Source organism: Elephas maximus, chromosome 24, assembly GCF_024166365.1.
Source record: "Elephas maximus indicus isolate mEleMax1 chromosome 24, mEleMax1 primary haplotype, whole genome shotgun sequence".
NCBI lineage: Eukaryota > Metazoa > Chordata > Mammalia > Proboscidea > Elephantidae > Elephas > Elephas maximus.
This window is the reverse complement of record NC_064842.1, coordinates 33,325,312-33,351,390: the sequence shown is the minus strand read 5'-3', so window position 1 is coordinate 33,351,390 and position 26,079 is coordinate 33,325,312. Positions and strand designations below refer to the sequence as shown.

General features: G+C 39.8%; 1 protein-coding gene across 3 annotated transcripts in view; it reads left to right on the top strand.

The window, feature by feature from the left end:
- Window positions 1-8,328, top strand: part of GNPAT (glyceronephosphate O-acyltransferase) — a 41,527-nt gene extending 33,199 nt beyond the window's left edge. The window contains exons 11-16 of one of the 3 annotated variants that reach the window (XM_049868650.1): window positions 75-154; window positions 4,102-4,242; window positions 5,467-5,566; window positions 5,648-5,741; window positions 6,472-6,533; window positions 8,007-8,328. In XM_049868650.1, the coding sequence (XP_049724607.1) occupies window positions 75-154; window positions 4,102-4,242; window positions 5,467-5,566; window positions 5,648-5,741; window positions 6,472-6,533; window positions 8,007-8,050 (521 nt within the window). In that variant the 3' untranslated portion in view covers window positions 8,051-8,328. Of the gene's footprint in view, window positions 1-74; window positions 1,019-4,101; window positions 4,243-5,466; window positions 5,567-5,647; window positions 5,742-6,471; window positions 6,534-8,006 lie in introns of those variants that run through there. The other 2 variants (XM_049868651.1, XR_007515317.1) reach the window with 2 other exon arrangements.
- The last annotated feature ends 17,751 nt before the right edge of the window (window positions 8,329-26,079 follow it).

The window sequence follows — 26,079 nt, the reverse complement described above, 5'->3', positions numbered from 1 at the left end:
TATCATGGACTTTGGGTGGCCCCTGAATGTTTAGAAAGCAGTGTTGTAATTTTATGTAATGAATTTATTTCCAGAGGATGTCTACAGTTGCTTTTGCTTCCTGCGTGATGTTTTTTCAGATGAGTTCACCTTCCTTCCGGGAAATGTACTGAAGGTAAAGTCCCCCAGCCACAGGGTGCGTGTGCTTGCAGCGTGAGTTCCAGAAGGGTTGGGCACAGACTGACAGGCCAGTCTCAGGCAGTGCCTCTTCCCTTTCTTCAAGGGTAAGTGGGGCCGACCTGAAGAGAAATGGGCACTCACACTTCAGCAGATGCCTGGCTTGATTCTTGGTCAAATTTAGGTTAGTAATGTAGGGATTATGTGGTGAGAGGAAGGTCAGCCTTTGAACGATAAGGCAGTAAATAAACCACCTCTATTTCAGGAAAAAAATTAAAATCAGCACACAGTTTTTTCTGTTAACAACTTGTCAGTGAACCAGCCAGGCAGGTGCCTTTCCTGCGAAAGCACAGTGTGGTGGTCTTGCCCGGGAGCGTGTCCACTGATGAGTAGTCAGGCTTCTGGAACGAGGCTGCTGGTCTGTGGGGGTGGGATGAGCTTGTGTGCTCTGGTCGGGAGAACAGGTCTTATTCCATAGGGAACGGGGGTGGAGCATGCCAGAGGTTTTTGGGTGGCATAAAGGTGACATTGTCAGGTCTGTATTTTTTAAGAGAGCAGTAGTCAGGGGGCCAGGGTGAGTGCCTAAATGCAGGAAAGCCAATTCAGAGGCTTATATAATCGTCCAGGTATGAAATGATGAGGGTTGAGCCTGGGGGCCCAAGAGGAGAGAATTTGAGAGACTTTGTAAAGGTAGAATTCCCAGGATTTGACAATAATAGAAGATAGGGAAAGTGTGAGGAAGAGGAAGGAATTGAAGATGACTCCGTGAGAACTGATTTGCTTGACCGGGGAAGGAGTGTGTACTGAGAGCGGAGGAGAGGATTGACGGCAGAAAAGCCACCACCAGAAGAACTACAGAGAGGTGAGCAAGCAGCAGAGAAAGTCATGTGGCTGAAGCTAAGGGAAGAGAGTTGCAACGAGGAAGGTGCTGAACAGCATCAGATGTTACAGGAAGGCTAAGGAGGATAAGAATGAGAAAATACTGTATTTGCTAATGAGGTTACTGACCTTTTTAAAAGAACGTTGCTTCAGGGCATTGGGGATAGTAGAAGTCAAATGGGAGCCCCAATGGCACCATGGTTAAGTGCTTGGCTGCTAAACAAAAGGTCAGTGGTTTGAACCCACCAGCTGCTCTGCGGGAGAAAGACATGGCAGTCAAATGGCAGTGAGACCACTGGAATATTAAAAAATGAGTGTATACTGTACAGCTTTAAAAAGTCAGGGGAGGAAAAGTGATGGGAGGCAGCTTCTCAAGAGGAAATTATTGAGAGGTGTCTTGTTAGAGGAAAGGAAGTCTTGAGCAGTAGTCTGTAGGAATGAGTAAAAGGAAGAGACTAAAGACAAAAGAGAAAGGGAATGAATATTCATGTGATGTAGCAGATTCTGGAAGGAAACTGGAAGCACAGATAAAATGATGAGGCTTTGAGGAAAAGAAGGAAGTTGGAGAACTTCACTTCTTCAGGCCCTTCTCAGTGGAATAGAAGAGAAGGCAGCCTGCCGTGATGGTGAAGGGAGAGAGGGCGTGGAGCTGGAGAAGGATGGAACAAGAAGGGAGGAAAAAGATGAGACAAGAAACACTGAGTGTAGAGAGAAAGCGAGAAACCCTGACCTTACCATGGAAATAGTGTTCTCAAGCAGAATTTGGCAGTCCCAAAAGAAAAGAAAAACTGGGTGGCAGGATTATGTCTTATATAAGATCGTAGGCAGAATTCAACCCCAGGTGTCCTGACTCTTACCCCAGGCTCTCCCCTAGTGAATTACTTGACAAACCTGTTGAATCAACCAGGACTTGGGAGTTTGTTGTGTCTGGCTCTTACCTGTAATTCCTGGTATGTTAGTAACAGCATAGCTTGGAAATGCTGCTCTTGGAGATTTCCCACCTTACTTAGATGGTATTTACTTACCTTGTTGGCTGATTTGCAAAACTAATTTGACATTTTGTAATGAACTTTTTCCCTAGAGTCCAGGGACTGGGTAACTGCTCATCCTCTTATCTCATGTGTGGTCTTGTATCACTGATGAGCTAAAAGGTTTAATGAAAAGGGTAGTAAGCTGTAAGACAAAACCTAGCCTCGAATTCCAGTTTTGCCACACATACTGGCCATGTGACATTTGTTAATCATTTTACTCTTCTGAGCCTCTGTTTCTTCATCATAATTGCCTTGTCTAAATCAAGGTCATGAGACTCAAGTGAGCTATAGGTGTCAAACGGCTTTTAAAAATTAGTAAATTCCTCTTGGAGTTTAAATTGCTCAGTGGCATTAGTGATACAGAGGGTTATCATTGCATCTCAAAAGTCTACGTTGGGTCATACTCTCCTGCCTGGCCACAGTGTGATCCTCACTGAGTTCTGCAGGCTCAGAGTGTGGGTTTCCTCAGCACACTGTGTTCATCTCAAGGGCCTGCTGTATGTAAATCAAGCTCCCCGAGTGCCAGTTTATTAGTTTAAAAAGAAAGAACTTGTCTAATACACAAAAGAGATCATGTTGACAGGTAACTTAATCCTCTTCTTTAGGCAAGCTTTTTGTGGAACCTAAACTTGGATGAACATATAAGAAAACATCAGGAGGCCGAGGGTATCTGTTGGACGAGCCACAGTGTGAATATGCCCACTGCCAAGCCGCAGTCTGAGTGTGTTACTTAGAAGGTCATCGCCCCCTTCTGGTGCTCTAGGCTCACATAGCCATTTCCAAACAAGATACAATTCATTTAGGCTTTTGCTTACTGGATGTCAATTGCATTCAAATTATGCTCCTTAAGATTAAACCTATTGCCTTGATTGGATTTGGGTTTGTTCTACAGCTCTTCATTCGTGCATGTTCAGACAAGTTCTTCATCTAGGCCACAGATAGCTAATCACACTGTTGATTTAACTCCAGCAGTTCCATGTACTTCTTGTCAGGATGTCAGAGTGTAATTATAAACCAGATATACAATTACCTGGAAATCTCAGGTCCCTTAACATGAGGAAGCAGAGTGGGATAGTAGAAAAGAACTGCATACAGAAAAGACAACAAGCTTTTGAAAGGTCATCGTTCTGAGTTAGAGAAGAGGTCACTATTGTTCCGAGGCCATGCCCTTGCTTTATTGAGAGGAGTGTACATGTGTATATGTGTATAAACCTTTGTGTGTGTGCATGTGTGTATTTGGGTTGCTAAGTGATCTAAAGAAGGAAAAGTTAAAAAAAAGTTTACTAGTATTTAATATTCTTGTTTAAATCTATGCTAAAAGGCTTCTTGAATGGAGGAACAAAAGTTAACTTTTCACTGTTTTGTAACTAACTATATAACCGAGAATATGAACCCTTGCTCATTCTTCCTTTCTGAAAGATCCTTCCCATCTCGTCCCTCAGTCAGTAACAATGTCAACTCAACAAGTCACGGTAATATTTTTGAATTAAGTATTTACATATAATTTCTGCCTAGCATTTCTCAAAACCACATTTTTGGCCAAAGCTGTATTTTAAACTCTCCTGGTTTGAAAACTCTTTTCAGGAGTTCATCTCTAAAATCTGACTCTGCAGCCCTAATGCTTATAGCAGAGTTGCTTTGTACTCTCCTTAGAAGAGTTGATAAAATAATTGAAAGTCTTGGAAAATGTAAATTATGACTTTTTATGAGTTATTTTTAAGAATTGGTGTATGCATTTCCCATTTAAATGTAAGGGATATGACAGTGCAAAGTGAAAGAAAATGCATCACACAGTATGTGATTCTTAAGGCTCATAAAATTTTTACGTGTGCTGTGTTTCAGGTTCACCATTTTAAGTACTAGAACAACTGCTTTCCTGGCTCTTCTCTAACAACCTAGAGAGTTCTTGGAAGGGCTGTATAATAGCTGGTGTTGGGTGGCTCTAAGGGCAAGTGGCTGCATGTATTGAGATTGTCACTGTACCCATTCACCTAAGTTAGTGGATATGTTAAGACTTTCCTTCCCCTCCTTCCAGGACTTCGAAGAAGGCTGTTATCTACTTTGTAAGAGTGAGACCATACAAGTGACTACAAAGGACATCCTGGTTACAGAAAAAGGAAATACTGTGCTAGAATTTTTGATAGGACTCTTCAAACCTTTCGTGGCATGTTATCAGGTATGTAAATATTTAGCAAGTTCTCCTTCATCCCCCCCGTATCAAATATAAAAAGGACCTTCCCACCCTGTACTTACTTCTGCTATAAAAGGCCAGTATCTTCCTCAAGTGAATGGTAGAACTATAGAACTGTATACCCATTGTATATATAGAACTATATATTCACTGTTTACATAGAACTGTATATTCATTGATTAATACAGTGAGCGATTTCATCTTTCAGGTGAGACCTTGCTCCCCCCATGTAGGAGGAGGCTTGTTCCATTCCAGGCCCATGAGTATGACAGCTAAATGACACCCCGAGCCTGGTGTTCATATAGTCACCTTGCCCTTGCGTGTGTTGTTTGTCCTACTAGCTTACATCTTTTGTTTATAGCTTGTAGCAAAGTGTTTGATACAGAGTAGACACTCAAAGGCAAGACTTGGGTGATACTTTAAGTCACTTATTTATATTACTAAGTACTAATGAGAAGAAAAAGATAAAATGCAAGCATCTGAAAGGTTACAGCACTCGTAGAAGTGATTGGAGAGAGCAGATGGTATATATGCCCAGCAGGAATTGTGCCAGGATTCAGAGGGAAAGAGGGAGATTGAAGGCGAGCTGTAGGAGTGGCCCAGCGCACACTCCAGAGAGGGAGAGAGAGAGACGGGATTCCCTGGCTCTCAGCTCTGTTATACGTGCACAGGTTAGAGGCAACAGGGATTGGTTGCCTTGTGAAGTAGCGCTTACGGTCATGTGCAATGACCAATGTCAGATCCATGCACAAAGTCTAACATTTAGTAGGTACTGGACAAATGTTCCTTCTTAACTTTTAACACCTTTTTTATAATCTAGATCATCAAGTATTTTAGGGCCTAACACTGTGTTAGCTTTTTAAAGAAAAAAGCGAAGTTCGAAAAAATCTGACCCCTCTCTTTCCAAGCAGCATAAGATATGTTAAGCTGATAATAACTTCTTTAACTTGCAACCCACTAAAGTGAAAAATTATATTTTAATAAATGTCAATGCTATTTCAAAATTTTTTTCCTAACTAAAGGTAATATAAGCTCAAGAGAGTATTCCTAAAAATTCTTCAGCTTTGCTCAAACCTCAGAGAGTCTTTATTCTGTTCTAATGTGATGTCTCATTCTCTTAAGAGGGACAGTATAAATTTATTTACTGTTCATTATATTTGGCTACCCATTTTCCCTTTTTGTTCCTCTTATCCTCCCTCTTAAAACCAGATAATTTGCAAATACCTCTTGAAAGAAGAAGAAGACTACTTCACTGAGAAGCAGTACTTGGCTGGAGTTAGAAAATTTACAAGTGAGCTTCTCGATCAAGGTTAGTCAGCTAACAGAAAGGTGACTTCGTTTAGCTGAGAACAAAAAGTAGAACATTAACTCCTCCTCCCCCTGTCTTTAGGTACCTCTGAGTGCTATGATGTATTATCTTCTGATGTGCAGAAAAATGCCTTAGCAGCTTTTGTGAGACTAGGTGTGGTAGAAAAGAAGAAGGTGTAAGTACTGTACAAGATTCCCATAGCTGTGGAAGGGAACATAGTAGCTAATAACAATTAAGCATAAAATCCAGAGAAAGGCGCAGAAATGTGTTGATGTAGTAGACATTATATTGTACTTTATTTATCTGTCCCCTAATTAATTAAGTCAATATAAGTTACATTGCAAATTTTATATGGTAATAAATAAAATGAAATTGAAGTAAAGGAAATACAAACTTTAGGACAGTATTTTGGTTTTGATCTAATATTGAAATTCTGTAGATCAATTATAAGAAAGTTTTTTTGAGAGCATAACGTGTGTGTACACATACATATACACACTTTCATACACCCACACGTGTATAATACCTACATATACACACCCCTGTAGTAGGAGAACCTGCTCTCAAAGTATGTGATAATTTACTTTTTTGAGCGAATGAACTTAAGACTGATATAGCTTACTGGGTAGACTCTCCAAGTAGTGTCTCTTATTTGACCAAAGAATGAACGACTAAATCAGGAAGTAGGGTGGGAGCAAGGGGCCTTTCAACTACTTAAGACTGGCCTTGAGGAAGACTATTTAAAGTTAGTCTTACTATATATATAACTAAAACAACAAAAAACCCGGTGCCATCGAGTCAGTTCCGACTCATAGCGACATATATAACTAGGAACAAAAATAAATAAAAGTTGTCTTTTCCTCCTGTTTATGCAATAACAAAGCTTGTTATTTTTTTCCTCTTAGAAATAATGACTGTATACTTAATGTGAATGAACCTGCCACGACTAAATTGGAAGAAATGCTTGGTAAGTGCAGTTTAATAAAATATGAGTTTTCACATTGTATTTATTAGTATATATTAATAACCTGGAACGAGAGAGTACATTACAGCTCCAAATACTTTATGAAGATGAATGCCAGTAGAGACTTTTAATATATACGGAAAAGTATATAGTCGAGAACTTTCTCAAGGAAACTAAAAGCACAGAGAGCATAAAGTAGCCAGTCTTACCAAGCCTGAAGGTTCTGTTACGTAACTAATCTGGGCCAGAGACCCAGACCCTTCACATGTAGTCTTGGTGCAGCATCTAGAGAATGCCTCAGTCGTCGTCCTCTGACTCATTCTCCTCTGCTGCGCCTGTGGATCCCTTCTTCCCCAGATGAGGGATTGGGGTCAGTGTCCTCATCACACAGACATTCTGAACTCAAAATCAGGGAGAAGAATCTAACCCTTACTCTTCTTCAGGTCCTACCAGGTTATAGAAGAAATAGCCCAAGCCAAAAAGGCAGGGTCATTTCCTTATGGTACACAGTGAGGGTCAAGAGTGATGATACTGACAGAGAGATGTAAATGGTTTCATGGGAATGGTGGGGCCCTGGTGTCACAGTGGTTAAGCATTTGGATGCTAACCAAAAGGTTGGCAATTTGAATCCACCAGCTGCTCCTTGGAAACCCTGTGGGGGTAGTTCTACTCTGTCCTATAGGGTTACAATGAGTTGAGATCGACTCGATGGCAACGGGTTTGGTTTGGGTTTGTGGGAATGATGGAGTAATTTTTAGATGGGGTTGAAGTTAACATTATTAATAATCTACTTATTACATTGAGTAAGCCCAGTATCGTTGAGTATGTATTATCATAAGTAGTATTTTTGTACCTAACCTTAATTCAGTACATTTGTCACCCCTGTGTATTAGGCAGGGAAGAGCTTTAAACTGATGTATATTGGGATCAGGGCAAACAAGGATGGGCATATGGTCAAGGGGGAATTGTTGAAGAAAAGAGTAGTTGACATAGGTAGGAAAAGTGAGAGTACTGTACTTTGTTGAAGAAAATATGTAGGTCGAAATCCCAGTCTTCTGTTTATATTATGTCTAAATCTCAAAACATGTAACCTTGAAACTTCCAGTTTCTGATTTGGTAAGAGGTGCATAACCAAAGCAGAAAAAAAAAAAAAAAAAATCCCTCATTCTGTGAGCATTGATTTCTTAATCACAGGAAACAAATGTAATATAGCTATAAATACACTAGACTTGAAGTTGAGAACACATGTCTGGCTTCAGATCCTGACTCTTTTACTGGCTGTTTGGTGTTGGGCAAGTCCATTCACCTGTTTGAAACTGTTTTCTTCTTCTGCGAAGTGGGAATAATATCTACATTGGTATTTTGTCAACCTGTAAAGCACTGGAGAAAAGACAGGCACCAGTGGCTTAAGAAACAATTGTATAAGGAATGATAAAATAAATATAATTTCTAAGTTGACTTTTTTTTTTATCTTAGGTTGTAAGATACCAGTAGGAAGACTGGTAACTGCAAAACTTTAATAATATCCAGTTATGGAAAATTTGGTCCCATAATTACCATCATCAAAGGACTCTGTTATCACAAACAGAGAAGTGAAGGAAAATCCACACCTTCTCCTTCTTCATAAGACTTTGAGAAGAGTGGACTCAGTAGAGAGGAAGAGATGATCAAGTTAAGCAATCGGTGTAGTCTTCCCCAGCACAACGGTTAAATGGGCATTTGTATCCAACTCCTGTGTGTTTTAAAATAAAACAATCTTTTGGAAACATGTTTGGAAAATCAAAGCCCAACTCCTATATCACTAATACTTTTCAACTTATTACATGTATTAAACTTTTATGTAGATTTGCAAATGAAAGTACAACATCAACACTAAAGGCTGTGGTATTAAAAGAAAACCACTGAAAATAGCATATCTTTACATTTCTCCTGGCTTTCTATAATTTAAGTTGCCTCAAACAAGCACAAGTTTGACAAGAGGTATTGGAGCCCTGGTGGCAAAGTGATTAAAAGCTACAGCGAGCTACGGCTGCTAAACAAAAGGCCGGCAGTTCGAATCTACCAGCCACTCTTTGGAAACCCTATGGGGCAGCTCTGCTCTGTCCTGTAGGGTCACTATTATTTGGAATCAACTCAATGGCAAAAGGTTTGGTTTTTTTAGTATATATAATAAATTAGCTAGCTTATTATTATTATGTTGCTAGTCAAGGGCCTGAATTAATCAAACCGAATTAGAGAAAGTATGTGCAATAAAGAGATGTTAGGTGAAGGTTGAAGCAAAACAGGTGAACACAGAAAGCACTGACAGCTGGCTACCTCTGGAAGTGACATTTAAGCTGGGAATTAAGAAGAGCAGGAACCAGTCACTCAATTGGTGACAAAGAAGGGGACATTGGGGTGGGGTTGGTGCAAAGAGAGAATAGTGATCAGAATGTCCAGTGGTAGAGAATGTCATGGTTCTGGAGCACCTGAATGAAGACCAGCGTGACTGAAACAAGAATTATGGATGGTTATAATATTGACTATCATCAAGATTGAAGAGGAAGGCAGAATCAAGATGCACAAGGACGTAAATGCACATGTTAAAAATTTGAATTGGAATCTAGGTACTGTGCGAAATCTTGGTTTCCCAGCATGTGGCTCTCAGACTCCCTGTATCAAATGCCCCAGAAGGTCCATTCATTCCCCAGAGGCCACGCGGCTTCTGCTGCACGTTCAGATCAGAGAGCCATTGTCTCGCCCATGCCTTGGCGACAGAGGGAGCCTCTGTGTGGCTCCACTTGAGGCTGGTACTCTGGGAAGCCAGGAAAAACTCACGTGTCTTGAGATTGACCAAGGGTTGAGGAGTTGGTTGAACGGTGTTCCTGGCTGAGATCTTTCGAGCATGCTGGCAAAGTTGGGGCACAATTGCTGCCCTCCGGGGAGGCAGGGTAGGGGCCAAGGGGAGGTGGGAGGCTGGGACCTCCTGCCTTGGCCTCTGATTTTCTGGCATCCTGTTGTCATTTCATGGGTGCAATATCCTCTCTCTCTGATAAGACATGGCTTTGTGGGAATTTTCCTGTCTCGCAGTTGCTCTATTTTTTCCAAGTTTTTTGGCTTTGTCTTTCCTGTTTGAGATTTCTCAGATGTCTATCCACTCATATTTAGAAGTGGGACACTCAAAAGCTCTCTGGCAGCCCTCTGCATGGGTGGGCTTCCCACCTAGTGGGCTGCACAGGTGGGCACTTGAACCTGGCAGTTTTGCTGGGAGATCCCCAACTTCAGTATGTTTTGGTCGTTTTCTCTTTGGCCAATGAGTTTCTCCAGAGAGGGTTCTTCCAGTCTCCTGCCTGAGATAAATAAGTCGCTGCCAGCATTTTGGGGGCTGAGGTTTCAGCCAGTATAGAGACTTTCACAGTGCCCTGCACCCAGGTGTGCTTAGTGATTCTGAGACCAAAGTGGCTCTAATTTAACCTCTCCAGAAAGTAGGCCTCCAGTCTCCTGGGGGTGGAGCAGTGGCTGCCTGGTTAGGTGAGGTGGACAGGTTCCCTAGGGGTCTACTACTTACATAGACTTCTGCCTTCCTGGTGCCTCCAAGTCTGGATCCTTTCTAAGGTTCTAATGCGTGAATTGTTCAGCTTCATCCCCTATTGATCTACTAAGTCAGCTACCATTCGCCTCTTGGCTTTCAGTTTACAAGCACTCAGCCTGCAATGTTTAGCCAGACTTCTCACAATGCCTACTTGGAAAAAAAAAAACCCACAAGTTCAGTAATTTAAAGCATTCATGTTACCCCTTTGTGAAAGAATGGCCCTTCCAAATTTTGTGGGTTTTTTTTTTTTTTTTTACTTAAATTATGATTTTTAATAGGTAGTCTTCTTTAAAACCCATCTTCCCTGTGGAGGGAAGGGTTTCATCAGAATGTACCTCACAGACTGCACCAGAATGGTTGGAATTAGCCTGGAAGGCCACTGGCGCCCCATCTGCCCGTTCCTATTGTTCCACAAAGCAGCTGTTGAACAGCCGTCTGCCTGAGACCAAGCCTCGCTTGCACAGGAGGTTCAGGAAGCTTGAACTAATAGCTTTTGCATTGTCTAGAACAAAACCAAATAAAGAACAGCTCCTGGGAATCTAGAAATGAGAAATGTGTTAAAAGCCATCGACCATAAAATAGGCAGGGAGCTGAGTGGAAAGATTATAATTTTCTCAGGGAGGAAAAAAAAAAAATGGATTTGGGACCCAGTAAAGTCTTCGCTGTTTCCACTCAAATCTTTGGGTTCAGAACCCCTGCTTTCTCTGGAGGCTGATTCATTAAATACTGATAACAAAAAAAGAAACAATTCTGCAAATAGTTAACACAAAAATAAACTCTTCCTAGAAAGTATGATCTTGCCTTGGCTATGTCAGTTAGAAGGTTTTCTGACTGCTTCAGTGAAGGAAAGCAGTTTGCTCAGCTTTCAGTAGAATAATTAGAATAATTACCAGTTTCTCAAGAGCTTCTAGGTTCAACCAGACCACATCTGTATAGTTGTAATTAGCGATATCTTCTTTGCACCCACCACCCATCTGTCAGTTTGTCATCCTGTGGTGGTTTCCATGTTCCTGTGATACTGGAAGCTATGCCACTGGTATTTCAAACACCAGCAGGGTCACCCATGGTGGACAGGTTTCAGCGGAGCTTCCAGACTAAGACTGGGAAGAAAGGCCAGTGAGCTACTTCCAAAAATTAATCAAAACCCCGGTGCCTCACAACAGAACATTGTCCGACTCGCTTGCTTTGGACATGTCATCGGCAGAGATCAGTCACTGGAGGAACACATGCTTAGTGTGGTAGAAAGCCAGCAAGGGCAAAGGAGACCCTCAGTGAGGTGGACTGGCACAATAACTGCAATGAAGGACTTGAACACGCTGGTGATCGTGAAAATGATGCAGGACTAGGCAGCACTTTACTCTTGTGCACAATAAGGTCCCCGTGAGTCAGACTTGACTCCACGGAAGCTGTCAGTCTATGTCTGTGTAAGTGGTTTACAGTTGCTGCCTGAGAACCACCTGGACAGCTTGCTCACTATCCTTCTGAGGAGCACTGAGCCTAAAGTAGCCGGCTACAGTTTACCCAGACAGTTGTTTGCTCTCAAGATGTTATGAGTGTTCCCAGAGGGTCTGACTCAGAACTGGGAACAGATACATAGATGCTTCAGCCAAGCTGGTAATTTAGCATCCCTTCAAACAGATACGTTATCGCTGTTTTTCCAACATGCATTGAGTAGTAGGAACAGAAGTGGATTTTTTAATTAATAAAGATTATACTGTGAAACAGGTGCATTTTTTAATTCACTTTCACTGACCAAAGCAGAACCAATGTTTCAATAGCATTGCTCCTAGTCTTCTCCCCCGCAATCCCTTATCTCTTTTCCTTTTTGATGTTTCTTTTGTGGGTTGGGATTAGACTCTTCCAGAAGTATATTAGTTTAAAATTGTTGTTGTTAGGTGCCGTCAAGTCACAGTGACCCTACGTACTGCTGAACGAAACACTGCCTGGTTGTGCGCCATGCTCACCATCGTTGTTATGCTTGAGCCTGTTGTTGCGGCCCCTGTGTCAACCCATCATGTTGAGTGTCTTCCTCTTCCTCTTCTTTGCTGACCCTGTAGTTTAAAATTAGAAAATAAATCCTAGTCATTGTGTTTGTGTATTTTTCTGGTTTCAGGTCTTCAGCCAACTACCGGTGCTACATGTAAAAAATACTGATTCATGCTTATGAGCAACTTTTTTTTTAAAACCAATTTACATTTGACCTGTTTATGCCCAGGTGTGCTGGACACCCACACAGGCTGCAGCTGATCTGCCCCTCTGCTAAAGACAAATGGCGACTATAACAGCTAACATATATTAAGTGCCTATTGTGCGCCTGGGACTATTCTCAATGCTTTACATGCGTTATCTCATTTAAGCTTCAAGATACTTGTGTTGTCAGGATACTTTACTATCATTCTATTTTATGGCTGAGCAAACAAACTGAGGAAGGCTAAATAACTTACCCAAAGTCACACAGCTAGAAAGTCAAGGAGCTAGATGTCAAACAGGCATTTTGCCATGAAGCTGTCCCCGAGGGAGCTGACTGTGGACAGAGCAGTAATGACCCAAGGGCCTAGGGGAGACAGGCTCCACTTCTAAGCAAAAAGCAGGGCGGAAGCTGGGACCAAGGCAGAAAAGTGGGAAAAGAACAAGACGTTAGGGGACGGGGCTTGAGCAGAGCCACCTGTCTGACAACCCTGAGGGGGTAGGTATAAGCGAGTGTGCCAGGCCTAACTGCCAGCTCTGTGTCCTGGCATCGCTGCTCTAGCATGTGGGGCGTGGCTGAGTGCTACACTGTGCCTTAGTTTCCTTGTCTGCAGAGTGATTATGAGAATGGAGGCAGTAGAGCACGGCCTCTGGTTTCAGAAAACCTAGGCTTAAGTCTGCCACGCTGAAGCTGTGCAACCTTGGACAGGCTGCTTACCTGCCCAGTGTCTCAGTTTCCTACCTGTTAAAAGTTTAAATATATTAACCTAGAGTAAGCATTCAATAAAGGGTAGACATATTACACCAGCAAATAATGACACAGAGTTCAGGGTTTCCGGTGGTCTGTGCTCACACATCTCAGCACCCATACAAGCTCTCTTGTTACCCTGGCTTGTCTACTGCACCCTTCTGGCCTAGCTATGCATTTCACAATGAAGCAGTTAAACATGTTTTCTGGTTTTAGGAAATCGCTATGGAATCCCTACTGACTACTGATGCCCTTAGCTTCAGAGAAATTAAATGTATTTATGTGATGGAAATTATACCCTATAAGCATACAATAAGTGAATTAAAGCGGAAGGTAATGTTTTGCTCAAAAAATTGAAAAGTACTTTAACCCAGTGTGATATTTGTCATGAGCAATAGTGTCTGAACTGAAGGAAGGAAGTAAGAAGGGAAGTAGGTGGGGGATCTAGGGCCACTCACTGGTTTCGTTGTGCTTCCCTCAGAAGTAAAACTTGTGACTGACTGGTTTTATTTAACTAACACTCAAGGGGCACTCATTCTGTGCTGGGACTTTTCTAAGTGCTTTACAAATATTAACTCATTTAATCCTCATAACATCAATGAGGTAAATACTATTATTCTCCTCCTTTTATCAAGAGGAAATTGAGGGGCACGGAATTTAAGAATTTTCTGTTTCCATTTCACAAATGCTTTTTGTGAAAATATCACAGGCTAACAAGGCTATACAGCCCAATTCTTGTTCCCTTATAAACAAGAACACAAAAAATATAAGTTTAGAGGCTCCTGCCTGCAGGGCTAGTGCCTGGAGATGCAGGAGCCCAGACAAACAACCGGAGCTGCTGAGGGCTGTACCTGGGGCAACCAAGTCTGCAGAGAGGGAGGGGAAGAAAGAAGGGAAGCTGCTGGCCCAAGCAGTAGAGGATACCACTGAGAGCTGTAACAGGGGTCACTGGAGCTGACCTGGGACCATCTAGGGAGAGGGCAGCTGCGGAGCGGGGGACTGAGATTCCCGTGGTGAGGCTGCAAGGGGTGCAAGCTGTGACTATAGTTCTATCATTATCATGACCCACCATCTTTCCTCCATTCTTCCTCCCTCCCACCCTCCCTCTCTCTCTTCTTTCTGTCTTGCCAGATATAGCAAATAAAAATATAGGACAACCAGTTGAGTTTGAATTTCAGGTAAATGATTCCTTAATATAAGTATTTGGGATACCTATATTTGTCCCAATCTCTCTTTCTCTCTTTGACTTTCTTTAAAATCATCATCCTGATGAGACCCAGTATGTATACCCATTATATATGTGCATGCATAATATTTTTGATGTTTTTATTATTTTTATCCTTGTATTCCTTTTTTACAGTTCAAGCAAATGATTTTTGTTTTCGTTATCTTGGAGGAAGCTGGCAGCAGCAAAAATTGCCAGCAAAATGTTTCCCTCTCAGGCCTTTGTTTTCAACGATTTAAACCCAAGGCAGGAAATAGGATTTGTAGGAAGAAAAGAAATAATAAAAACTAGAACATAAACCAATGAAATTGAAAACAGGAAATTAATAAGAAAAATCAGTGAAACCAAAAGCTAGTTCTTTGAAAAATATCAATAAAATTGATAAACTTCCAGCTAGGCTAACCAAAAAAAAAAAAAAAAAAAAAACCCAGTTTACTAGTATGAGATGTGAAAGAAGGGCCCTCACTACTAAACCCACAGATATTAAAAGGGTAATAAAGGAATATTATGAACGACTCTATGCCTACAAATCTGATGACTTAGATGAAAGGGACCAGTTCCTTGAAAGATACAATGTACCAAAACTCACACAATGAGAAATAAATAATCTCAATAGGTCTATGTCTACAAATCTATTATTTAATCAACAATTAATAACCTTCCAAAACAGAAAGCACCAGGCTCAGATGGTTTCACTGGTGAACTCTACCAAATATTTAAAAAAGAAGTGACACCAATTCTCAACAATCTCTTCCAGAAAATAGAAGCAGAGGAACACTTCCTAACCCAATCTATGAGGCCAGTATTACCCCAACAGCAAAACCAGAAAACGATATTACTAAGAAGGAATATTACAGACCAATATCTCTCAAGAACATGGATGCAAAAACCCTCAGCAGGTATTAGCAAATCAAATCCAACAATGCATTAAAAAAATCATACGCCAGGATCAAGTGGTATTTATTCCAAGTGTGCAAAACTGGTTCAACATTCAAAAGTTAATGTAACTCATCACATCAACAGGTTGTGGAAGAAAAATCATACGATCATGTCATTCGATGCAGAAAAAGCATTTGACAAAATCCAACACCGATTCATCATAAAAACTCTCAGCAAACTAGGGATAGACAAGAATTTCCTCAACTTGATAAAGAACACCTACAAAATACTACAGTTAGCATCATACTTAATAGTGGGAAACCAGATGCTTTCTGCCTGTGATTGGGAACAAGACAAGGATGTCCCCTTTCACTTGTTGTTTTGTGTTGTCAGTTGATTCCAACTCATGGCAATACTATTAGGACAGAGTAAAACTGTCCCATAGGGTTTCCTAGGCTGTAATCTTTACAAAAGCAGATCGCCGTGTTTTTTCATCCATGGAGCAACTGCAGAATTCACATTGCCAGTATTTCTGTTAGTAGCCAAGCGCTTAGCCATTGCACCACCAGGGCTCCTGATCTCCTTTCACTACTACTATTCAACATAATGCTAGAAGCTCTAACTAATGCAATAAGACAAGAAAAGGAAATAAAAGGTATACAGATTGGGAAAGAAGAAATAAAACTGACTTTGTTCACAGATGATAATTGTCTGTAGAAAATTCCAAAGAATCAACAAAAAACTCTTGGGACTAATAAGCAATTATAGCAAAGTTACAGGATGCTAGGTTAATCTACAAAAGTCAATTCTTTCCTATATACCAGCAATAAACAAGTGGGATTCAAAATTAAAAACACAACACTATTTACATTAGTAATAGGAAGACTCAATATTATCAAGATGTCGATTCTTCTCAACTTGATCTGTAGATTCAATTTAGTCCCAATAAAAATCTCAACATGCTATTTGTGGATAACAACAAACTGATCCTAAAGTTTATATGGAAAAGTAAAAAGACCCAGAATATCTAACACAATACTGAAGAAGAACAAAGTCAAAAGATTGGTGCTACCCAACTTCAAGACTTACTATAAAGCTACAGTGATAAAGTCAGTGAGATATTGGTGAAAGAATAGACAATCAGATCAACGGAAATAGGTTCACACAAATATTATCAAGTGATCTTTGACAAAGGAGCAAAGGCAATCCAATAAAGACTAGTCTTTTTAACAAATGGTGCTAGAACAACTGGACATCCACATGCAAAAATTGAACTTAGACCCAGACCTTATACCTTTCACAAGAATGAACTCAAAACAGATCACAGACTTAAACGTTAAATGCAAAACTATGCAACATCTAGAAGGTAACACAGAAGGAAATCTAGGTGTCCTTGGGTATGGCAATGAGTTTTTAAATACAACCCCAAAAGCACAATCCATATAAGAAAAAATATCAAAAAATTTTTACTTTACATAAGATGCTGTTAAGAGAATGAAAAGATAAGCCACAGACTTGGAGAAAATATTTAAAACATATATCTGATAAAGGACTTGTAGCCAAGATATACAAGAACTCTTAAAACTCAACAATAAGAAATGGGCAAATGATCTCAACAGACATCCCATTGAAAAAGATATTCAGATAGCAAATAAGCATATGAAAAGATGCTCGACATCATATGACATTAGAGAATTACAAATTTAAACAATAAAATACCATTACACACCTATTAGAATGACTAAAACCTGAAACACTGACAACACCAGATGCTGGTAAAGATATGAAGCAGCAGGAGCACTCATCCATTACTGGTAGGAATACAAAATGGTACAGCCACGTTGGAAGACAGCCGGCTGTTTCTTACAAAGCTCAACATAGGCTCACCATAGGACCCAGCAACCACGCTCCTAGGTACTTACTCAAATGAATTGAAAACTTATGCCCAGACAAATACAATGTATCAATATTTATTCATCAGTTGTAACAAATGTATCACAGGAATGCAAGATTTAACAGTAAGAGAAACAGTGTGTAGGGGAAGGGGGGGAATGGATATAAGCACACTGTACTTTCTGCACAATTTTTCTGTAAAATTAAAGCTGCTCTAAAAAAAAATAGTCTATTTCTTAAAAAGAAGTTGCTGGGTGGGTGGTGCAAGCAGTTTTCACTCAACTACTGATGAAAAGGTTGATGGTTTCGACCCACCCTGTGGCACCATGTAATGATTGGCTTCCGTAAAGATTCCAGCCAAAATAACCCTATGGAGATCACCTCTACTCTGTAACACATGGGGTTACTGAAGTCAGAATCTACTCAAAGGCAACAGGTTAAAAAAAAAAATTTAAGTCTTACACATATATCTTTACATATACATATAGGGAAAAAAAAGTACTGGGAAGATATACCACAAAGTGGAAATAACCCCCAAAAATAGTGGCTCTTTTTTTTAAGATCATGCATTTTTAATTTTTTTCTTATTTAATGTTTTGAAAAGGCAGTATGTTCGAATATTAAAGAATATATGAAAATCTATACTGTGTTTCTATTCCTGTCACCAGCAACTCAATTTCACATACCAACATGCTTTCCGAATGTCTAGGCAGATATAAGCAAATATGAATTTATAAACTTATTTTCTCCTTTTTCACTTTTAAAATAGCACATTATGCCACTGTTCTGCACCTTGCTTTATATTTAACATTATATTTTGGAGATCTTTCCACATCAGCACATAAAGGAGGGCATTCATCTTTCAGTAGAATGGCATTACGTTGTACGCATGCACCAAAGTTTATTAAATCAATCCCATGTGGCTCCGAGTAGTTTCCAATCTTTTGCTGTTACAAAAAGTGCTGTAATAAAACATTTTGTTAATAAATCAGATACAAGTTTATTCAACGGATAAATTTCATTTAGGAAGTATACAAATATATTTGTAGGATAAAGTAATAGAAATGGATGGCTGGGTCAAAGCAACTGTACAAGTTTTTACATTTTTTAAGTTTAATAAATGTTGCCAACTTGCCATTCGCAGAGGCATACTAGTTTTCAGTAATTCCCACCAGCAATGTATGAGAGTACATATACAAATATTTTAAAGAGACTTATCAATTCTGGGTAGCTTATACAACTTTGTTTAATGTGCTTATGAATTTAAGTAAACTAATAAATTTGAAAGTAAGTCAATTTATTACACGAAAGTAATCAAATGTGACATGAGAAAAACATGCCCTTTTCCTATTGAAATGACACCCACCCTACTGTTTAGAGCCCTCATCCACCTATTATACCTATCTCATGCTCAAGGAAGTTTCTGCAAGGTTGAGAGTCTAATATTGTCAATTGCTCTGAATTCAATGGTGTAAATATTGGTGTTAATGGAAATAGTATGGTTGTAGCTCATAAGCTCAAATCTAGTACTTTTTTAAAAAAGGAAATCATAGAAAGCTGTTCTGACATATGAGAATATAGCACCTTTAATTCTAACAGAGCACCTAAAATTTCAAGATCTATCTTGAAGTACAATGCTGTCAGTGATAGGATAATATCCACACAACTACAAGGAAGACCAGTTAATACTATTATTCGAATTTACTCACTAACCACTAAAGCCAAAGATGAAGAAATTGAAGGTCTTTACCAACTTCTGCAGTCTGAAATTGATCAAACATTCAATCAAGATTCATTGATAATTACTGGTGATTGGAATTCGAAAATTGGAAGCAAAGAAGGATCAGTATTTGGAAAATATGGCTTTGGTGACAGAAACAACACCAGAGATTGCATAGTAGATTCTTGCAAGACCAATGACTTCTTCATCGCAAATACCTTTCTTCACCAATGTAAACGGCGACTATACATGTGGACCTTGCTAGATGGAGGCGTATCAATTGAATGACGCAGGTAGCCTTAAAAGAAGATGGAAGAAATACACAGCCACTGTACCATTTCAACCATTTCAGGAGATAGGTAGCATATGATCAAGAACCAATGGTACAGAAGGAAGAAATCCAAGCTGCAGTGAAGGCATTGGCAAAAAAACAAGGCTCCAGGAATTGATGAAATACTAAGTGAGAAGTTTCAACAAACGGATGCAGTGCTGGACTTCTATGCCAAGAAATTTGGAGGACAACTACCAGGCCAACCAACTGGAAGAGATCCATATTTGTGCCCATTTCAAACAGAGGTGATCCAACAGAATTCAGGTATTATTGAACAATATCATTAACATCACTCACAAGCAATATAATGCTGAATATCATTCAAAAGCAGTTGCAGCCGCATATCGACATGGAACTGCCAAAAATTCAAGCCAGATTAAGAAGAGGACGTGGAACAAGGAATATCATTGTTGATGTCAGATGGATCCTGGCTGAAACAGAAAATATCAGAAAGATGTTTACCTGTGTTTTATTGACTATGCAAAGGCATTCAACTGTGTGGATCATAACAAATTATGGATAACATGGCGAAGAATGGGAATTCCAAGACACTTAATTGTGCTCATGAGGAACCTGCACATAGACCAAAAGGCAGTTGTTTCAACAGAACAAGGGGATACTGTGTGGTTTAAAGTCAGGAAAGGTGTGCATCAAGGTTGTATCCTTTCACCATACTTATTCAACCTGTATGCTGAGTAAATAATCTGAGAGGCTGGACTACACGAAGAAGAATGTGGCATCAGGATTGGAGGAGGACTCATTAACAACTTTGTCTTAGTCATCTAGTGCTGCCATAACAGAAATACCACAAGCAGATGGCTTTAACAAAGAGAAATTTATTTCCTAACAGTAAAGTTGGAAAACCTGGTGGAGTAGTGGTTAAGTGCTACTGCTGCTAACCAAGGGGTTGGCAGTTCAAATCCGCCAGGCCCTCCTTGGAAACTCTATGGGGCAGTTCTACTCTGTCCTATAGGATCGCTGTGGGTCGGAATCAACTCGACGGCAGTGGGTTTGGTTTGGTTTTTTTTTTTTTTTTTTTTTTAACAGTAAAGTAGGCTAAAAGTCCAAATTCAAGGCGTCAGCTCCAGGGATAGGCTTTCTCTTTCAGCTGGCTCTGGAAGAAGGTCCTTGTCCTCAATCTTCCCATGGTCGAGGAGTTTCTCAGGCACAGGGACCCCAGGTCCAAAGGACAAGCTCTACTCCTGGTGCTGGTTTCTTGGTAGTATGAGGCCCCCAACTCTCTGCTTGCTTCCTTTTCCTTTTATCTCTTGAGAGATAAAAGGTGGTGCAGGCCACACCCCAGGGAAACTCCCTTTACCTTGGATCAGGGAGGTGACCTGAGTAAGGGTTATGTTACAATCCCACCCTAACCCTTTTTTTTTAAAAATAATTTTTATTGTGCTTTAAGTGAAAGTTTACAAGTCAGTCTCTCACATATAAACTTATATACACCTTACTACATACTCCCACTTACTCTCCCCCTAATAAGTCAGCCCGCTCCCTTCTTCCAGTCTCTCCTTTCATGACCTTTTTGCCAGTTTCTAACCCTCTCTACCCTCCCATCTCACCTCCAGACAGGAGATGCCAACACAGTCTCAAGTGTCCACCTGATACAAGTAGCTCACTCCTCATCAGCATCTCTCTCCAACCCATTGTCCAGTCCAATCCATGTCTGACGAGTTGGCTTCGGGAATGGTTCCTGTCCTGGGCCAACAGACGGTTTGGGGACCATGACCGCCGGGATTCTTCTAGTCTCAGTCAGAGCATTAAGTCTGGTCTTTTTATGAGAATTTGGGGTCTGCATCCCACTGCTGTCCTGGTCCTTTATGGATTTTCTGTTGTGCTCCCTGTCATAGCAGTCATTGGTTGTAGCTGGACACCATCTATTTCTTGTGGTCTCAGGATGATGTAGTCTCTAGTTCATGTAGCCCTTTCTGTCTCTTGGGCTCATAGTTATTGTGTGACCTTGGTGTTCTTCATTCTCCTTTGATCCAGGTGGGTTGAGACCAATTGATGCATCTTAGATGGCCACTTGTTAGCGTTTAAGACCCCAGATGCCACTCTTCAAAGTGGGATGCAGAATGTTTTCTTAATAGAATTTATTTTTCCAGTTGACTTAGATGTCCCCTGAAGCCATAGTCCCCAAACCCCTGCCCTTTCTCTGCTGACCTTCGAAGCTTTCAGTTTATTCAGGAAACTTCTTTGCTTTTGGTCCAGTCCAGTTGTGCTGACCTCCCCTGTATTGAGTGTTGTCCTTCCCTTCACCTAAAGTAGTTCTTATCTACTATCTAATCAGTAAATACCCCTCTCCCACTCTCCCTCCCTCCCCCCTCTCGTAACCATAAAAGAATGTGTTCTTCTCAGTTTAAACTATTTCTGAAGATCTTATAATAGTGGTCTTATACAATATTTGTCCTTTTGCATCTGACTAATTTCACTCAGCATAATGCCTTCCAGGTTCCTCCATGTTATGAAATGTTTCACAGATTCATCACTGTTCTTTATCGATGCGTAGTATTCCATTGCGTGAATATACCATAATTTATTTATCCATTCACCCATTGATGGACACCTTGGTTGCTTCCAGCTCTTTGCTATTGTAAACAGTGCTGCAATAAACATGGGCGTGCATATATCTGTTCATGTAAAGGCTCTTATTTCTCTAGGATATATTCCAAGGAGTGGGATTTCTGGGTCGTATGGTAGTTCTATTTCTAGCTTTTTAAGGAAATGCCATATAGATTCCCAAAGTGGTTGTAGTGTAGAAGTGTTCCAATCTCTCCACAGCCTCTCCAACATTTATTATTTTGTGTTTTTTGGATTAGTGCCAGCCTTGTTGGAGTGAGATGGAATCTCATTGTAGTTTTAATTTGCATTTCTCTAATGGTTAACGACTGAGAGCATTTCCTCATGTATCTGTTAGCTGCCTGAATATCTTCTTTAGTGAAGAGCCTGTTCATATCCTTTGTCCAATTTTTAATTGGGTTGTTTGTTTTTTGTGGTTGAGTTTTAACAGAATCATATAGATTTTAGAGAGCAGGTGCTGGTCGGAGATGTCATAGCTGAAAATTTTTTCCCAGTCTGTAGGTGGTCTTTTTACTCTTTTGGTGAAGTCCTTAGATGAGCATAGGTGTTTGATTTTTAGGAGCTCCCAGTTATCTGGTTTCTCTTTGTCATTTTTAGTGTTTTGTATTCTGTTTTTGCCTTGTGTTAGGGCTCCTAATGTTGTCCCTATTTTTTCTTCCATGATCTTTATTGTTTTAGCCTTTATGTTGAAGTCTTTGATCCATTTGGAGTTAGTTTTTGTTCATGGTGTGAGGTATGGGTCCCGTTTCATCTTTTTGCAGATGGATATCCAGTTATGGGAGCACCATTTGTCAAAAAGACTATCTTTTTCCCCCTAACCCTTTTAAGATAAAATTAGAATCACAAAATGGAGGACCACCTCTCAATACTGGGAAGCATGGCCTAACCAAGTTGATACACACGTTTTGGGGGGGATATAATTCAATCTATGACAAACTTACCATACACAGATGACACAACCTTGCTTGCTGAAAGTGAAGAGGACTTGAAGCACTTACTGATGAAAATCAAAGATTACAGCCTTCAGTATGGATTGCACCTCAACATAAATACAATAAAAATGCTCACGATTGGACCAATAAGCAATATCATGATAAATGGAGAAAATATTGAGGTTGTCAGGAACTTCATTTTACTTGTATCCACAATGTCCACGGAGAAGCAGTCAAGAAATCAAACAACACATTGCATCGGGGAAATCTGGGGCAAAAGACCTCTTTAAAGTGTTCAAAAGGAAAGATGTCACTTTGAGGACCAAGGTGCACCTGACCCAACCCACGGTATTTTCAATCACCTCATATGCATGCGAACGCTGGACACTGAATAAGGACAACCGATGAAAAATTGACGCCTTTAAGTTATGGCGTTGGCGAAGAATATTGAATATACCAGAAGAATGAACAAACCTGTCTTGGGAGAAGTACAGCCGGGATGCCCCTCGGAAGCAAGAATGACAAGGCTGCGTCTCACGTACTTTGGGCACGTTATCAGGAGGGACCAATCCCTGGAGGACGTCATGCTTGGCAGAGAGCCAGCAAAAAAGAGGCAGACCCTCAGTGAGATGGATTGACACAGTGGCTGCAACAGTGGGCTCAAGCATTACGATTGTGAGTATGGCACCGGACTGGGCAGTGTTTCATTTTATTGTCCATAGGGTCACTGTGAGTCAGGACGGTGCCTAACAACAATCTAAAATTATGGGTGGATAAGCCTTTGAAATAAAGAGCAGTCTATACTAATCGTCAACATCAATAATATAACTCAGTGGCTAAGAGCTCTAGGAAAAGGCTCTCTGAGTTGAAAGCCAACCCAGGTCACTTGCTTGTGGCACCCTTTGCAAGCTGGATAACTTGCAATTTATTTAACTTCAAAAAAACCTCATTTCCTTCATAGGATTGATGTGAGGATTAAATAACAATGATTACTATGTTTCAAGTACTGTGATAAGCACCTTTATCACAGTACTTGGAACATAGTGATCATTGATAAGTAGTCTTGCAAATGAAAGTGCACACATTGTCACACTTGGGTGTTTTTCATGACAAATCTACTTACTGAGATGTGTGTCAAGAAATTTTTTATCTTCTGTAAATTTACACTTAGAAACACTAACTTGGAATGACTCTGGATATAAATAGCAGTATGGTTAAAGATGGTAGAAAAAGCATGGGCTTTTGGAGTTTCACAGACCTGGTCTTGAGTACTGGCTCTGCCTTTTAGCTGTAAGACACCTTGGACAACAAACAATCTCTCTGATTCTCTTTCCTTATCTTTAAAATGAGCATAAAAAATGCCTACTTCCAGGGTTATTGTGAGGATTAAATGAGGTAATCTCTGTAAAGTACACTTAATAAAAGAGAATTGTCATTAATTATTTAGAGTGATACATTTCATAGTATTCATTTAAGAAGCATTTATCAATTGTCTGTTATTCCCAATACTGCTCTAAGGAAGCTGGCTGATGGGAAAAAATTGAAATGCAGCTATGTGTGTGTGTATAAAACATATATGTTTTACTCAATATATGCAGAATGTATATATCGTTTTATATATATATGACATAATATATACATTCCGTATATTTTATATGTGTACGTATGTATATATATATATATATATATATACAAAATGGAATGTGTAAGATTATATGTGTATTCCATTATATATATGTATGTATGTGTATATATGTATATTTAATGGAATAACTCTCATGAGGTTTGAAATGGGATGAGATCAACAGAATGCCCCCTTACCTCTTTTTTGGCAGGGCTTAACGTGACCCATAAGCTTAGAGTGGGCAAATATGATTTGAAGTGATATGTCATCTGTATCACATTGTATGATCTTTTCCATTCTGATTGTTAAAGAATTAAAAGAAATGGGGATGTGCCATGTCATTTCATCACCATTATTATGCTCAAGACACCCACCATTAAACAAGTTTGCTTACAAATTTTAAGGAGTATACATAATAAATTGATTTGGACAAGTTTTTAAAAAATATAAACTAAAAACCTTCTAAATTCTTCTCATAAAGTTAGCCAAAACTGATACAAAAGCATGACAAAAATAACACACAAAATACAGACCAATAGGTCGCTGTGAATCAGAACGGACTTGATCGCAACGGGTTTGGCTTTTAGAAACCCCGGTGGTATAGTGGTTAAGAGCTACAGCTGCTAACCAAAAGGTTGGCAGTTCAAATCCACCAGGCACTCCTTGGAAACGCTATGGGGCAGTTCTACTCTGACCTATAGGGTCACTATAAGTCGGAATCAACTTGATAGCAAGGGATTTATTGCTAATAAATTCCAGTGCAAAAATCCTAATGGATATTTATTAGAATCAAGTAGTATATCGAGAATATATTACAACCAAATAGAATTAAGTCAAAGAGTATAAACATGGTATCGTGTTAGGAAATCTATTTTGAAAACTTACCAAATTAATATGACAAAGGAGAGAAATCATGGTTAGCTCAGAAGATGCTGAGTCATTTGACGAAAATTCAATATGTATTACTGACTTAACCACAACTGTTAGTAACTGGAATAGATAAATTCTCTCTTAACATAATGATCAAAAGCCAGTATTAATGCTTCAAGGAGAAATAGGAAATATATTCCCATTACATCAAGTCAAAAAAATAAATAAATAACATAGTTTTAGATGTTTAACTTGATATATATATATAGATAAGAGAACTACATAAGATGTATATCTTTATTGGTAGGTGATATGATCATGTATGTGAAAATTCTCAAGAAACAACCAGAAAACTATTAAAATCCATTTAAAAAATTAAATAAGGTACTTGTTACCATATTTGTAATTAATATCTGTATATTTCCTGCAAATGAACAATCAAAAAACATAATAAAGGTGAAGATTTCATTCATAATAGCATTAACCAATAAAATACCTAGGAATAAATTCATCAAGAAATGTGCAAGACACCTGAACTAGAGACTTACATCATCTTGAGACCAGAAGAACTAGACAGTGCCCAGCCACAACCAATGACTGCCCTGTCAGGGAGCATAACAGAGAACTCCTGAGGGAGCAGAACAGTGGGATGCAGACCCCAAATTCTCATAAAAAGACCAGACTTAATGGTCTGACTGAGACTAGAAGAATCCCGGCAGTCGTGGTCCCCAAACCTTCTGTTGGCCCAGGACAGGAACCATTCCCGAAGACAACTCATCAAACATGGAAGGGACTGGACAATGGGTTGGAGGGAGATGCTGATGAAGAGTGAGCTACTTGTATCAGGTGGACACTTGAGACTGTGTTGGCATCTCCTGTCTGGAGGTGAGATGGGAGGGTAGAGAGGGTTAGAAACTGGCAAAACGGTCACGAAAGGTGAGACTGGAAGGAGGGAGCCGACTGACTCATTAGGGGGAGAGTAA